The 17026-nt window shown below is 49.4% G+C and overlaps 1 protein-coding gene across 5 annotated transcripts in view; it reads left to right on the top strand.

Annotated features, from left to right (window-relative positions):
• Positions 1 to 17026, top strand: part of Actn1 (actinin, alpha 1) — a 94828-nt gene that overhangs the window by 57679 nt on the left and 20123 nt on the right. For all 5 annotated transcript variants that reach the window (NM_031005.4, XM_039112993.2, XM_039112992.2 and 2 more), the window contains exons 4-8: positions 5374 to 5460; positions 7333 to 7420; positions 7870 to 7948; positions 10641 to 10722; positions 11892 to 11977. In NM_031005.4, the coding sequence (NP_112267.1) occupies positions 5374 to 5460; positions 7333 to 7420; positions 7870 to 7948; positions 10641 to 10722; positions 11892 to 11977 (422 nt within the window). The remainder of the gene's footprint in view (positions 1 to 5373; positions 5461 to 7332; positions 7421 to 7869; positions 7949 to 10640; positions 10723 to 11891; positions 11978 to 17026) is intronic.

The raw sequence follows: 17026 nt of genomic DNA, 5'->3' as shown, positions 1-17026 counted from the left end.
GAGCATCTCCACTGCTCACCCCCACTGTAGGAAACTATGTCATGTGACTTGCTTGGGTCCTATCTTCTGTGAGTGGTCAACACAGAACCCCAGTCCAGTCCAAGTATGACATTGGAGAAATGCACCTGGGGGGAAATTGCTCCCCTAAATCTGGGAGAGCAGATTACTTGTGGGTAAAGTGAAAAGTCCTTTTGCTTCCAACATGGAGGGGTTTTATGCTCATCCGTGGGCTTTAAGACAGGGGCAGCAAACTGTAGTGTGTGTGGCGTTGTCTCGTTGACAAAGGTCTTAATGCACAGCCACATCTGTTCGTTGGCCTGTCTGTCATCTGGTGCAGCTTTGGGGGTCAGCAGCGAAGCTCAGTAGTTGCTATAGAGACCACATGGAGAGCAAAGCCAAAAAACGATTTCCTGTCGGGCCCTTTATTGGGAAAGTTGGCTGACCCCTGGCCTTACCTGTCTGGGTGGGTGCTTAAGGTGTCAGACACCTGGATCCTGGCACTCTTGCAGCCCTGACCATCTCAAGGGCGGAGGCTATGTTCTTTCCACCCCGTGGCCATAGGTAGCTGATAATAATCGGTGTAGTTCAAAGCACGTGTGTGTGGTAGGTACTCAACTTTGTGGCTGGAAAAACATTTTTTGCCTCTTAATAAGAATAAAAAGAACATTGTGTTCTACCAGGAGGGATTGAAACCTTGGACAATTTTTTCTGGCAGAGGAAGCCAAGAAAAATGCCACTCAATGGTCTGGCACCAGTTCAGGTCTCCACTAGGGTAGGAGGGAAGGAGAGAGTGTGGGAAATGGTCTTGGGGAAACAGTAGCGATAGGTGGGGACTGCAGTGAATTGAGAGAGCCTTTTCCTTCGAAGAAGGGCAGGCTCACATAGCTCTGATTGACTGTTGTACGTGAAAGTGTGGGACTATTTTGGCAGGTTTTAAAAAGAAGCCCCAAAAGGCAAGAATTTTAGAAAGAAAAATTGGCGAAGGACCACCAAAGGGGAAGGGAGGAGGTGGAAGATGGATAAGTGTCTTGGGCTAGCCTGAGCCTGACCCAACAGGAGGATGACCTCATCGGGACAGGCTGGTGAAGTGAGTTTGACAGACTGAGTTTTAGGGTGAAGAACAATTGCCAGAGAGGGAGAATGTCAGGTCGTTCTGAACTATTCCACACCTGCACAGCAGAGTCAGGCCCAGGCCTGGGGTTCAGGCTCCAGGGCCGAGTTCTAGCCCTCTTCCTATTCTGACATGCTCCACTGTGCCCCCTGACACACTATGGCCCCCTGACACTGCTCAGCCTCTGCCAGGCCATGTGGGTCCCTGTGCCCCACTGCTGTGCTGATCCGGTACCTTCTGGTCCCTTTAACCTTGTTATAAAGTGAGATTTTAGCTGTCTTCTTCAGTCGTTATAGTAGACAGGCTGAGACTTCTGGGTTCAGTCCAAACCCGGGATGCTCTGAGGTGCTTGGGAAACCAGTTGAACACACCCTGGGGATTTGCTTTCTATGAGACAGCGCTTCAGTGCCATGGGGGCAGACCTAGAAGGGAAGGGGAAGACCTTGGGGACTACCAAGGACTACATGTGGGGAGCAGACCCTGGCAGGATATCCCTCCACTCCAGCACTAACACTGACTGACCAGGCCTGGCAGACAGACCCCATGTGTGGACCAGGCCTGGAGAGATTGCCAGACCTTATGGAATAGAAGCCATGCTCCTGTGGGCCTGCCTTGTCCCTGGGGTGTCTAGATGGAGCAGGTTCACATCAGAAGCAGGGAGATTTCTTCTATGACACTTGTGTCTGGGACATCTAGATCTCGTGAAGTGGAGACTTGGTTGGGTGAGGGCTTGTGATTTAACCAGGGGGGAGGGGACCCAAGCAGGACTTTTAAATTTTGAGATTTTGAGAGGAAGCTTGATGTTTGGGTGCCAAGAGCTTGGGGCCATCCCTACAGTTCAGATCTGTCAGGATGGGGGCGAGTGGGTGCAGAAGCCTGAGCGTTGGCCTGGAGGCTTGTGGCCCCTGAGGTTCCACACCTTTCACATTACATGGGGTCATTTTGGTCCTTGAATGTGGGCACGCGATTGCATTCCTGGGAGTGGGGAAGAGAAACAGAGTCTGAGCCAGCAGGATATGAGCAGAGTTTAGCTCAGAGTTTAACTCACCATGGACCCGGAATGGCAATGGGCCTCATTCTTCTGAGCAGCCCTTGTAGTCAGGCTACCTGTGAGCTGGAGTTTCCCTGGTCTGTGAGCTTCCAGGGTCATATGAGACTAGCAGGGCTGAGGCAGTGAGAAATTCTGAACAAACCCCACTGTCCTTCCTCTTCGCTGGCCTCTTCGCTATGACTTAGAATCCACTAAGTTCTGAGAAGTGGGAGAGGAATTATTAGGACTCCAAAAAAAGAAACCACCTCTCCCGCATACTTGAAAGGTCCCTGTGGGAGTGCACTGTGTTCAGCCCTCATGGAGCCAGGCAGACTGGAAGAGAACATCCATTCTAGAAAGGCTGAACTTCAATGTTATCACTTCCATAAGCTTAAGATTTCCCCCTAGAGTCAGAATGCTGTCCATAAAATTTCATTGTAAGGACCCCCCTCCCCCTGCCCAGTCATTAAAACCCCAGGAATGCAACTTTGAATGGTTCTGTTAATATCTATTTGAGCACAGCTGAGCTCTGTCACGTGGGCCTGCCTTGGGAGTGACTGAGCACTGATAAGTCCTCGAGGGCCAATGACAGGCCTTCGTGCCTCTGCCTATCATGATTCATGCCTCATTCCTTTGTTTGTTCGTTCGTTCGTTCGTTCATTCATTCGTTCATTCATTCATGGAGGCCTTGCCTTGCTCAGCGCTAGGTCTGCCCTGGTCTCTGAGTAATGATACAAGACAGGACAAGTCCCAACCCTTGTCTATCCAGAAGACAACAGGAAGCTCCCACAGATTTCAGGTAGAGAACAGTGAAGGGTTAAGTGGGTGGTCAAGGAAGGCTGCAGTGAGACGTCCTGAGGGGAGGGAGCGTCCTGAGGGGAGGGAGCGACAAGCCATGTAGATATTCTGGGAGAGGGAACAATGAAGATGCCAGAGAGGACAGAAGGAGGGACCCTAGAGGCTCTACTAGCTCCAAAAGGCCTTGCTGGCCGCTAGCCTCTGGGTGGAGTGGAAAGCCCTGGCTTTGAGAAGAAGAGAAAGGTGGTGGGGCTCAGGGGATTTAAGTCACTCTGTCCTTTGAACATAGTTTCCATGATAAATAACTGAACAACAGGTTATTTATACAGAAACTTTACTCAGTACTGCAGGTCTTTGGCCAGGGACAGAGATAGAATTTCACTGCCAGAACTGACCAGCTTTGGGATGCTTGGTCCCTGTTGCCAGCTTTTTCAGCGAGTTTTCTTTTTTTTTTTTTTTAAAGCCAAATTATGCTTTTAGCCGAGGTGTGCTAACGTGTGTGTTTAAATTTGCGTTTAAAGTTACCTAATGTAACGTCTGGGGAAAATGATACCTGACTTCATGTTCTGTATTTATTCATGTCTCTCACCTGTTGACCGATGAGAGCTCAGACTCTGTGCATATCAGTTTAAACCTTTGTGGTGGTACAGATGTTAAAGTACTGGAGGCTGTAGATCAATGGTTTCTAATGGCAACCCTTTAATACAGTTCCTCAGGTTGTGGTTGACCCCCTAACCATAAAATTATCACCACTGCCACGTATAGCTGTACTTTTGCTACTGATATGAATTGTAAATGTCTGATATGCAGGATGTCTGATGTGTGACCCCTGTGAAAGAATCGTCTGACCCCCAAAGGGGTCAAGACCTATGCGTTCAGAACAGCTGTTGTAGATAAAGCACATTTTTTTTTTTTTTAAAAAAAAGGTCATTATGAGGTGGGGCTCGGCAACACACACCTGTAATCCCAGCCTATGGGAGATGAAAGTAGGAGGAGCAACAGGTCAGCCTGGGTACATGACCCCACCCACCCCAGCTTTACATACTGATCCAATGCCTTCCCTCTAGTATTTCCTGCAGAGCTCTGGCTGACTGTACTGAAGGGGAAACAGTTGCCTGCTACCACAGCTCTCTGGGACTCTAACATGGGCCTGTGGCCCATGACTATCTGTGGCTCTGTTAGCAAGTTACAACATGCCTTGTGTCCCAAGCAATCACTGGTGTTCCTTTACTCAGCACACCAGTGCAGACCCAACGCAGTAGTATTGCGGAGAGCAATAAGCAAGATATCCAGTGGAGACTTTGCCTTTCACTGAGAGGAGCTTACTGTCTAGTTCTGCAAACTGGTTTGGATTAAGGAGCCTCAGCTGAACCTCACCTTTCAGCCCACACGACCAAAACAGCTCTGTGGTTTAGGCTAAATTATAGTTTTCATTTGTGTTAAGATATATTTACTTTTATTTCGTATGTGTTTGCCTATACAAATGCTATGTGCTTGCCTGCAAAGGCCAGAAGAGGGCGTTGGAGCCCCTGCAACTGGAATTAGAGACAGTTGTGAGCTGACACATGAGGATGCTGGGAATCAAACCTGGGTCCTCTAGAAAAGCAGCTGCTGCTCTTAACTCTTTTTTTTTAAAAGGGGTTATTTATTTATATGAGTACACCATAGCTGTCTTCAGGCACACCAGAAAAGGGCAGCAGATCACATTAGAGATGGTTGTGAGCCACCACGTGGTTGCTGGGATTTGAACTCAGGACCTCTGGAAGAGCAGTCAGTGATCTTAAACACTGAGCCATCTCTCCAGCCCCTGCTCTTAACTCCTGAGCCATCTCTCTAGCCTTGATCTATATATTTATTCTTGAAACCAAGCCTAGAAACTAAGAAAAAAAATACATAGAATGAAAGAAAGAGAGAGGGAGAGAGGGAGGGAGAAGAAGGAAAATATGATAAAATTTGTAGCATCTAAGGTCTGAAAAGTGCAAGCACTAAATATAGCAGGGTTTCTGAGCTGCCATCTTGAATGCATTTTAAAACAAAAATCTATTTTAAAACTTAGGGCATCTGGAGGTTGACCAATCAGAGGGTTGGTTAAAATGGCGCCTCTTAAAATGGACGTGTGTAGCTTTCTGTTCCCCAGGCTCCCTGCAGGAGTGGCTATTTTGAGAGCCGTGATTGTCCACAGACCCCCAGTTCATTGCCCCCCCCCCCACCACCACCACCTTTGTGAGGGCTTAGAAATCTGTCCCCTCAGGCGGGTGACTGTGGTTCAGGGTGTAGAACAGCATCCTTTCTGAAGAACACACTGTCTCAAGAGAGTCACTTGTTCATTGTTTTCCCTCCCGCAAGTGGGCGGTTTGTGATGTGACGTGGGACTGCTGAGAACCTGTGTCTGTCTTGCTATGGCCCACCTAACATGTCCTGCATGTTTCTGTAGAAATTGTGGACGGGAATGTGAAGATGACCCTGGGCATGATCTGGACCATCATCCTTCGTTTTGCCATCCAAGACATCTCTGTGGAAGGTGGGTTTCCTGCTTTGTTCTGTCCCTTCTCAAACTCTCACTTCTCCCCCTGCCTTGCCTACCCAGTCTTTCTCTCCAGCCTCATCCGGAACTCCCTCGTATGATTTCAAATAACCCTCCAAAGTATTGGCCCAGCAGCATTCCTGGCTTTGAGAAGGCCAAGGCTAGGATGAGAGTTAGGAGGAATCTTAGGAAAGTGAGGGCGCCCTTGTCCACTGATGTGCTCATTGCTCCCCCTGGTGGCCACCTTCCAGATGTACACAGGTTGCCCTGGTACGAGAGAATACACCCTCTCTGTATTCCTTACTCCAGCCATTTTATTTATTTTTTTTAAAACTTTGTGCCTGATAATTATGCTTTTATCACTTACCGTTCACGGTTTCCTATGTACATGATCTATACATTCAAAAAACACTTTTTTAAACGATGAGATTGAGATAAGATGCTTTTAAAATATGCAGCTTTAATTTTCTACGCGTGTGGGTGTTTTTACCTGCGCATGTCTGTGTTCTGTGTGCGCATGCCTTGTGCCCCAGAGTCCAGAAGTGGGCATTGGGTCTCCTGACACTGGAATTACGTTGTCAGCCTCCCAGTGTGAGTGCCGGCACTAAACTTGAGCCCTGGAAGAGCAACAGGTACTCCTGACCACCGAGCATCTCTTCAGTCCCGTAAAGATTTAATTTTATATGAATATGCATATGCGTATGTGTCTGTGTGTGGTTATATGCAGGTGAGTCCTGGTGCCCTCCAGAGGCCAGACGCATTGGCTCCTGGAGCTGGTGTACAGGCAATTGTGAGCTATTCTAACATGGGTGCTAGGAACCCAGTTCAGATCCTCTGCAAGGGCACTGAGTCGCCTCTCCAGCCCCATGACGACTCACAGATAGATTATTATTTATTTAGAGGCAGGATCTCACCGTGTACCTCTGGCTGGCCTAGAACCCGCTATGTGGACCAGGCTGCCCTTGAACCCCCAGAGATTACCTGCCTCTGCCTCTAGAGTGCTGGGATCAAAGATGTGCCGTATCATACCTGGCTCCTGTGTCGATTTATAATTGGTTGCTTGTACTTGAATAATTATAACCTTTGCACTCATTCTTTAGCATTGTGTTTTTTTTTTTTTTTTTTTTTTTTTTGGTTCTTTTTTTCGGAGCTGGGGACCGAACCCAGGGCCTTGCGCTTCCTAGGTAAGCGCTCTACCACTGAGCTAAATCCCCAGCCCCTTTAGCATTGTTTTTAAGTCCATTTTATGAATTAAATATGTGAGGTCGCCCAGGAACCCGTTTTAGTAAAGGATATCACCTGCAGTTCAAGGATCTGAACACACAGAGGCAGGGCAGCCCGCAGCCTGGGTGCTGGGAGTTCACCATCCCCCTTGGGTGCTTGGCTTTACTGATGCCCACCCGATCCACATAGAATGACAGGGCATCAGAGTCAGATCGGTGCAGTAATGGGAAGGAGCCTTACTGCAGATGAACCTGGACAGGAATCCCTTCTTCCTGGTTCTCCATGCTCACCCTGTAGGGGGCTTCTGGTCATGTAAGTTTCATGGACTCTTGCAGCTTGGAGAAGCCACCAGTTGCTAACTCCCCTTATATTAAAGTCATCTCTTGAATAGGAGGGAGTGAGGCAGGTTACTCAGAAAGCTGCTGTGTCTGGACAGTTTAGTCTATGGTGTAAGTGGCTTGCTTTTTTAATTCTTAAATAACTTTTCCAACTTTGCCTAACAAATAGATATGATACCCTAGACTTCTTCCCTTCTTGTAGCGATGGAGTTGAGCTCTTAAGGTCCCTGTAGGGCCTCATCTGAGCAGTGTCCTCCCTTCCCTGGGTGAGCCCACTGACCTCCTCCCTCCACCCTTTTTTTCACAGAGACATCAGCTAAAGAAGGGTTGCTCCTGTGGTGTCAGAGGAAGACAGCCCCATATAAAAATGTCAACATCCAAAACTTCCACATCAGGTGAGTGCTGGAGCCAGGGGGTCACATGGAGGCTGGCCTGCCTCCTTAGGGCATCTCATGACCTACCCTTGGCTGGAAGAGTTGGGGGGGGGGCTTATAGTTCTTCTTGGGAAGGTTCTGTCCCTTTGAATCTGCCATCCCTCCCTGTGGTGTCTTAAACCTGACTACTGCCTGGCACACCTCTGTTGGAATTTGTGACACTGGGAAGACCCCCAGGACTGTGTCAGAAAGCCCAGGGTTCTAGACCAACAGGCTAAGACTTTAGCAAGGGGGTTGGGTGGGTATGGTGGATTCATCTCAATTTGCCAACCACTCAAAAAGCTCGACCCCAATACCTGGGAATGTGGCAGGCAGAGAACTCCCTTTCTATCCCTGTCTTCTAAATCATGCTTCAAAGAACTGTTTAATAAACATTAGAAGTCATGCTCCACCTCTCTCTCCCTGGACAGTTGGAAGGATGGTCTTGGTTTCTGTGCCTTGATCCACCGGCACCGGCCCGAGTTGATTGACTATGGAAAGCTTCGAAAGGTACTTGTGCTCACTTGATCGCATGCCGTCTTCTCTTGCTTGATGACTGGTCCCCAGTGGGTGGAGACCAGCTGAGGGACGATAGGACAGGACCACTTCTGAGAGCCCGTTGTCTAGCCTGAGAGTTGTTGGCCTATGGGCCAGCTAGGCTGAGCCCCACCCGGAAGCAAGCGGGAAATGCTTTTTCCATTCATTACCCAGTGTGCACTTCCCAGATCCCTTTGCACATACACAGCCCACCAAGAAAGCCACCAGTACAAGATTGCAGTGTTTGAACGATGCTATGCAAAGTGACATTTCTCCCTTCCATCATTTCTGGTTTTATAAGGCAACAGTTTTAATTGATGATGTAAAGTGTCTTTTATCCCAAGAGACATTTTGCCCCTGTGTCCCTGTGTCCCTGTTCCTAGACAGGCACTGCGGTGGGTTTGATCTCTTGTGTTGACCCTCAATTTTATTTATGCTTTTGAAATAGTGGTGGGTTTCACTATGTTGTCAGGCTGGTCTCCAAGTCCTAGACTCAAGTGACCCTCAACCTCCCAGGTATCTGGGACTGAAGCCATGTGGCATTACATAACCTTCATTTATATCTGGATGTCAGTTCACTTGGTGATTTTCTTGCATGAGAATTGTATGTCACGGGCTGAGGAGGTGGGGCTGTTGTAAACTCATGGTGGTTCCAAGTATTTGAGCTGGTCAATGGGCACTGGCCTAGACACCTTGGTGAGGTCTGTCCTGAATGTTTATCTACCATGAAGCCAGGGTCACGAGCTCTTCCCAGCTCTATGCTGTTTTGGAATGGAATGAAAATGGAACCTGTTGGTGTATAGCCCTCTTGGCAGGTGGTCTTCCTTTCCTCCCCTTTCCCCAGGATACCTGAGGGCAGTGTTTAGCCTACCAGTACCCTCAAGCAGACACACCTGTGTCCTGGGCCTTCTTGCTAATCAGGAACCAGGAAAGCCCTGGTGGCTCCTACTGAGGCAACTGGTGGTGGTAGGGCCCCTAGTTTAGGGGAAAAAAATGAGATTCCCACCCTCTAGCCATCCCCACCCTCCACTAATGGAGAGGAGCCTGAGGCCTGGCCCTGTGTGCAAAGCTAGAGCCACTGGTCTCAAGCTAACTTCTGGGGGAGAAGTGAGTCCCAGCCTACCAGCTCAGCTGCCTTTGTATGGGGGAGAATGTCCCATATGTCACAGAATGTCCCATATGTCACGTGCCTATTGGAGAGCTCCTGGCTTCCACTTTCTGACCTGTGAACAAGGCTGCCCTGAGATTCCAGTGTATACCTCCCATATTCATTCTCTCTCTCTCTCTCTCTCTCTCTCTCTCTCTCTCTCTCTCTCTGACACCTCAGTTTCAATTCTTTGCTTACCTCTCAGAATCCTGATCCAGTGGGAATCCCATGTTAAATCTTTTTAAATACTTTTTTGAGGTTATTATATAATTACATCATTTCTCTCTTCCTTTCTCCGAATCCTCCCATGAAACATCCCCTCCCTTTTGCTCTCTTTCAAATCATAGCCACCTTTTCTTTAATTACCATTGCTGTTGTTTTCCTTAATTATTGTTGTCACTGCTGCTGCTGCTGCTGGTGTGTGTTCCTAAATACATAAATATAAACCGCTCAGTCCGTATGGTACTTGTATGTGGTATTAGGTAACTGCTTGCCGTGCTCTTCCCTTGGGAAGGCTCTCTCTCCAACTCCCAGTGTTCCTAAGTGGCCTGCAGTTCTTTGTCTAGGGTTGAGGCTTTCCCCCTTCTGAGTTAGCATGGCTACCGGTGTCACCGTTGTTCAGGTCATGTGTAGGCAGACACGGTGGCAAGGCTTCACGGGAGTAGCTTCTGGCATTTATAGGAGCTGCAGTCTCACAGTAAACCCTGTGATTCTTACAATGCCCCCACCCCGCCCACCCCCTTTCACAATAATCCCTGAGCCTCATGCAGGAGTGTAACTTTTGGAGGACCCTCCATACGGTCCTCCATGGCAGCTGCACCACCTTAGGAGACTGGTGTGTGGCCTGCTGGGCTGAGAATGTGCCTAACTCCATTTCACACTAACTCCTTGTTTGAAATGCACTCCAGGCTGCAGGGATCCCAGAGTCCCCAACATCCTTTGCCACCTTTAGCTTTCTAGAGAAGATCACAGAGGCATGAAGAAAGCCACGGCTTCTTAGAATAACCCAACACGTGGGAATACTCAGTGGGTCACCTTCAACTTCTCACTCAATCTTTACAAACTAGGAGCACACATCCCAACTATTGAGTTCAGAGCGGGGAAACTAAGTCTGAGTTCTCTACCCACGTGTCCTGCCGGAACTGATGGTTCTCAATCCCACTTCTTAGTAGTTCTTTCCTATCCCAACTCAAACATCGGGCCTGTTTTTACCCCATTTCCCTGACATACTGAAGCATGATTGGGAAAGAGAATGTTTCAAACCTCTAAATAGTGGCTCCTAAAAAAGGCCTTAAAGGCAACCTTTCTTACCCAGAGCCTGAGAGGGGGCTGGTAGGATATCTTTCTCTCTCTCTCTCTCTCTCTCTCTCTCTCTCTCTCTCTCTCTCTACACACACACACACACACACACACACACACACACACACACACACACACCCTGCCTGCCCCATCCTTTCCCAACTGGGCTGACCTGTGACCTGACTCTCCACACGCTCACTTGGTCCTTTTCTCCTTTAGGATGATCCACTCACAAACCTGAACACAGCCTTTGATGTGGCAGAGAGATACCTGGACATTCCAAAGATGCTGGATGCAGAAGGTAAGGGCTTTCTTCACCGGCCCACACCTCACCCTCCCCCTGCCCCCCCAGCAGCCAAGGCACGAAGGGAGTGAGTGGGTCTGTCTTCCTGGACAAGCTCAGCTTAAAGAGCTTGGATCACTTGCCTGCCAGGGCTTCCGTGTGGGTCAGAGGAAGAGGCACTGGCTGATAGCACACAAACAGCAGAGAGCAATCTTTTGGAGAGGGGAAGGTAGACCTTCCTGCTCTGCCCTTGCCTTTGGAAGAAGCAGGCACCACGGCCACTGTCCCTTGGGCTCTTCTTGATCCTAATGCTCATGTGCCTTTTACAGTGCCTTAGCCCCACATAGAGGAGCTGAAGAGAGTCTAGTTGGGGCAGGGGAATTGTCCAAGATTGCCCCCTGATAACCCTTTAGATCTGAAAATTTCTTCAAGATGATTCCAAGCATGAACAGAAGCATATGCTGGTCTAACACCCACCATTCATTCCAGAAGGGTTTTTGACATTCCATCACACCTTTTTTTTTCTCTGTGTCCTTTTGCTGTCTTTCTTGGACTGTATTAAATCTCAAATCTCATGTCACTGCCACCTCCTTCCAAGTACATGCCTTAAAGATAACGGGTATTTTTGCATGTAACTAAAATACTTTCCAGGGACCAGATGTGCTGACATGTGCCTATAGTCTCAGCACTCAGGCTGAGACAGGAGGATCGTGAATCTGGGGCCAACCTGGGTTCTATAAATGAGACTGTTTCAAAAACAAAAATAGTTTCACATCTAGCAAACATGACAGTGATTCCATTATATCTCTTGTCATGTGCATGACCAGAGTCCCGTAGTTTAAAATGGCCACTGAGGGTGGGTTGGCTGTGCCCATGCATGTACTTGGGTGGTGAACTCTATAGGTCACTTCCTCCTTCCTTTGACCCCTTCTATTGATGCTACTGACGTTGTAATTGGAGGAGGACTGCCAGGTAAGGTAGTCTTTGCTAGCCCTCTGGGATATCACATCACCCATACCTCTGTGACCCAAGTTCCTGTTACTGGAAGTTGACTCTGAAGGCTGGCTAGATTCAGGACAGACCAAGTGGCAAGGTCACTTCATAGTGTGCCAGCTTCTGCATCCCCTTGAGAGATGTGTGCTTACGAGGTAGCTCTTAACTGCAACTCTTTCTCTGTCTCTCTATAGACATCGTCGGAACTGCCCGGCCAGATGAGAAAGCCATTATGACCTATGTGTCTAGCTTCTACCATGCCTTCTCTGGAGCCCAGAAGGTACCCGGGCCCCTGCTCCTTCTCTGCCCAGCACACCTCATGCCAGAACCCAGCCATGCCCTCCTGCCCCCTCCCTCCGTCCATCCCTCCATATCCAAGTGCAGGGACGGCCTGGTTCTGGTCTTGTGGGTAGTTAGCTGTGTTTCTAAAGAGGTCTTGTTTGCCTCCTCCCCAGCTCTGCATTTCTGCTGTCTCTCACCAACTCTCAGTACTGAAAACATATAGCAAAGTGACAGTCCTCTGGAACCTCATGCCCCAGCCGCATGGCCCAGGCAGAAGGGTGGGGTGTGTGAGAGATCAGTGGGTCCCGGCTGCAGGAGACCAAAAGCCGCAGCCCCACTCCTGTGGAAACAACAGTCTTAAAAGTACTGGGGCTTCCACTGGGCTATGGTACACTTCCTCTCTTCACTTACCAGTTTGCAAAGTGGTCATACCCCTGCCCCCTCAGGCATGATTTAACAAGTCAGTCTCCAGCCCTTGAACCCTATCCTGCCTGGATCCCCCACTATACACTTTGTTCTTAGACATAAGCATGACCTGTGGGAGGAGGGGAGAGGATGTGAATGGCAGTGAGGCCGCTTCTGGTATCCTGTCCCAGAAGGCTCTGGGAGGCAGAGGGTAAAGCCAGGTTGTATGGTTCTGTAATACACCAGAGCCCAGTTCCTGCTGTGGGCACTGGGAAACTGGAAATTGTCACTTAGTACCATGCTTAACTGGGGCAGCAGGCGTCCCTCCCAGAAGCAGCACATTGGCTGTGACCACAAACCTCCATGGCTTTGGTCCCTAGGCCTGCCATATGTTCCTCATGACCTCAGTGACCTGTCAGAAGTGCATGATGGGAGGCTCTGCCCCCACCCCTACCTCCCTTGCTCATTTCCCTGTCTGCTCACCTCCCTCTGGCCTGCTCCTCTCCTCCTGCTCACTCCCCTTCTGTCTTGTGCTCTCCGTCTGCTGCTGCTGTTTGAGTTTTCTCTGTACTGCTCTACTCTCTCCTCAACCTCTTCTCCTTCTCTGTGCAGATGTGTAGGCACGATAAGGCCGGAGGGGAAGGCCATGTGACCTAATGTTTCATGTCACTGCCACGCCTTCTCGGTGCGCAGAAGGTGAGCTCACCCTCGGCCTCGCCCACTCTCCCGGCTGCCCTTTGGTCCATCTTGACCACCTCTATGGACAGTAGCAGTAGTTCCTGTGTGAGAGAGGGTTAGTTAATTCACCCATTCCCACAGAGGACAGGGCACTCTCAGAATCCTGGCAAGCACACTTAGGGATGCCAGAGAAGCCCAGCCTCTTGGTGGCCTTCCTTTGTGTCTTGGTGAACACTGGGCATAGGGGACCTCACAGGGGAAGGCAGACAAACTGTCAGAGCCTGGATCCTAAGCCATTCCCTTAAAGACCCAGGATCCCTGTTACCTCTGAACCTTTCTTCTTCTTGCCTAATCAAGACCATCTTCTCAAATCTAGGCAGCAGTCAGGGTGGGGAGAAGTCTTCTGCCTTCTCCCTGGTGTCCAGGCCAGAGTCCTGAATGTCACTTGCCAGACAGGCCTTTCATGGATAGTTGCAAACAATATAAGAATACCACTAGGATGCCGTAGACTGTGGAACTTTGAACATTCATTACTAAAACCTACCCTGCAGAGAGCAGCAAAACTGTTTTCCTTTTCTTGTTTTTTCTCTTTTTTTTTTTTTTCAGTTGGTCTTTTTGTTGGCTTGTTTTTGGTTTTTTGTTTGCTTGGGTTTCTTTTTTGTTTTGTTTTTGTTTTGTTTTGTTTTGTTTTGTTTTTCAAGACAGGGTTTCTTTGTGTAGTCTTGGCTGTTCTGGAACTTGATATATAGACCAGGCTGGCCTTGAACTCACAGAGCTCCAACTGCCTCTGCCTCCCAAGTGCTGGGATTAAAGGCCTATACCACCACCATCTGGCTTCTGGTGCTGGGGTTCAACCCAGAGCCTTGTGCTTGCTAGATAAACATTCTACCACCAAGCTTCATGTCCAGCAGAAAAAATGTCTCTGCCTGCCCCACCCCCCTCTCTCAGAGAAATACTTTAGGAAAAGGCACCTCCAAACATTGCCCAAAGACAACCAGATGAGCAGTCAGCAGCCCTGGTGCCCAGGGCATGGGCACCTGGACCTGCCTTTCTACTGACTGCAGAGGATGCAGCCCTTGCTGTTGGTTCCTCAGTGGCCAGCCTCCAACTTCCAAGGGATCCTCCCTGCTGGCCTCCTGGCTCTTCCTCTGTCCCCTCACCTCTGCTGCTCTCCTCCCGACCTCTCCTGAACCCTGTCCCCCACCTCTTAGCCAGTATATGAGCCGCCTCTCTGCTTGCCTTGATTGGGCGTTTCTACTCAGCCTGCTGACCACATAGAGTGCACTGCCAGGCTGACTTGAGGTGGCCTCTCCTCTCCATCCAACTATCCCAATCTTCTTTTTCATGATCCTTTACCTTTAAGGATTCTGCCCAGGGCTTCATGCCTGCCGACACTGGCCTTGCCTGTGTTTGCTGCCTTCTCTGTGGCCTGGTTGGAGATAATGCTCAGGGGGTGGAGGGTGTGCATTTGTGTGTGTGTGTGTGCATTTGTATGTGTATGCATTCGTGTGTGTGTGTGTGTGTGTACACATGTGCATGCACAGATGCATGGCATGGATGAAGTGTATCTCTTCTGTGTATGGTGGGCAGAGTGTGGGGTTTGTGTGGCTATCCCTCTGAAGTCGTCCTCCTCCTCCGTGCTCTCTTCCCTTTCTTCATCCCTGTCGCAACCATTTCATGCTTTTGTCCATACCCCAGAATGGGAGCATAGACAGTGGCGGAGTGTGGGGCATACTGTTTGATCCTCGGGTCTCCTGGTCAGAGACCTCAACCAGAGTTATCCCACAGCACCTGCCTAGGAAGATCGTCTCTGGAGGGATACAAACCTCCCGCGTGGGGGACGAGGAGATGAACGAGCCTTTCTGCATCTCACACTCTTGCCTTGACTCCCTCTGTGGCTAGTCACCGTGACAAACACCTTCCAGAGCTATATCCATGACCCACCCTCCTCTCCATACCTTTCTCTGGCCAGTCAGACATAATAGAAGTAGAAAATTCCCAGACAAAAGCCATGTGCAAATGCCTGTATACATTGACGTGCAAGCATATGGTGTACACAGCTGCCGAGAGACTGCCCTCACTGGGTGAGACCGACTTCTGTATAGAATGCTGGTTTGCAGTCTGATTCCTTCCTTCCCAGCCCAGGTTTGGACTGGGTGGGGGCGCATCAAGGTTTTGTTTATGCTGCTAGTGCTGTGGGGGTCTCTTGGGAGCTATTTCTAGGCCTGGCTCTTGAATGGGAAGACTTGATTTGATGCGGGTGTTTCTGGTTGCTTATGGACAGGTGGAGCTGCCTGCATCCATCCACCTGTCCATCAATCACTCGGTCCTCCAGAGTAAACCTTCTAAGGGACAAACAGTATTCCCATTCACAGAAGCTGTCTGGAAAAGGAAGGAGGCAGTGCCCGGAGCAGGGCTTGCACTGCAGCTGGTCTGTGCTGCCAGGTGCTTTCTGCGAGCAGCAGATTGGCGCTTGGAGGCTTACACTGAGATCAGGTGCCTCCAGGAAAGGCTTGGGTACCACTAGGGAAGGGAGAGGAGACCATCACGAGGAGTTACTAACAGTGGTGGCTCAGGTCAGCACAGCTAAGGCAGAAGCTTCGAGGTGTGAGAGGAGAGGAAGTCCGTATTACCAGGCCACTATTGAATGGGGAGTTCTGGAGAAATTGAGGCACAGGTAGAGGGATAGATATGTGTTCCCAAACCCATCCCAGCCTGCTTGTCTTGGAGAAGCCCCATTCTGGGGCTAGGAGCCATTGCTGGACTTAGCAAACCCAAGGGAAGGGTAGTAGTAGATTGGGCAGGGGAAGGGGTAGACTGCGCAGTAGTAGTTGGTAGGTAGTCCAGGGAGGAAGAAAAAGTAATTTAAGCTAGAGTTAGAGATCCTGTAGATCATAGGTAGGAACTATGGGTTGTGGGTGATGGAGCCCTGGTATGTTACTTTGCCTAGTTTGAATATTTGATGACACTTTAATTGATGACAGCCTCTCTATAAAAGGACCTATCTCAGGTGACTCAGGACTCTGATTATCAGGGTGGAAATTTGGCATGGGATACCTAAGTCTCTAAAAAACAATGGCTCATGGCTTTGAAAGCGATTATAATATAAAATTAAATGTCATGTGGCCAGGTCTGGTGATACATGTCTTTAATCCCAGCGCCTGAGAGGCAGAGAGGTAGGTGGATCTCTGTGAGCTCGAGAGCAGCCTGGTCTACAAAGCAAGTTCTAGAATAGCCAGAACTACATAGAGAAACCCTGTATAAAGAAATAATGCGTACGTTAAGTTGTATGCATAGTATGGTTGAAAGTGGTCACAAAGACTGTGAAAACACACATCTGGCCCCTTCCTTGGGAGTATTTTCTCGGCCCCTTGACATCTGTGCTTGCACACAGTCTGTCATTTGGAAAGACTTGGGCAGCCTGGTTCTTGCATGGGTTTTAGAACAACCCACTCCATCATAGAAAACCCAAAGTCAGAAGCCAGCCTGGGTTTTCTTCTGAGGTGGCTGCCAACTCCACCTTTCTCCCAAGTCCATTTCTTTTCCTCTCCTGGGCCAAGTTCCTCTCTGGTACTTCTGATCTCTAGCAGCCTTGCTAGGGTTGCTTATGCACTGTGCTGCTGTCCCCTCCCCTGACCCTATCTCCGCTCCCACCATGCATGCCATGGGCTTCTTGTAGCTCTGAGGAGGGGAAGCCAGATGTTTGGGATGACTGCTGTTGCCATCTGTAGCCTGATTCCCCTCATTCTATGAGAGAGGGATGCAGGGCCAACTGGGCTGACTTGTCTCACTTCTTTGACTGAGGTTGGTTGGTAGTGACTAGCCTCTCTTCATAAGGAGGCCACCTGAGAGCACACATATCACCTATGCCCCTGGAAGGCTTATTCAGGGTTAAAGAGGAAGTGGAGAACCAGTGTTCTGAGGACAGCCTCTGTCTCAGAGGACTACTATCCCTAAAGGTGAC

Source organism: Rattus norvegicus, chromosome 6 (assembly GCF_036323735.1).
Source record: "Rattus norvegicus strain BN/NHsdMcwi chromosome 6, GRCr8, whole genome shotgun sequence".
Taxonomy (NCBI): domain Eukaryota; kingdom Metazoa; phylum Chordata; class Mammalia; order Rodentia; family Muridae; genus Rattus; species Rattus norvegicus.
Note: the sequence above shows the minus strand (reverse complement) of the source record. Positions and strands in the feature narration are given on the sequence as shown.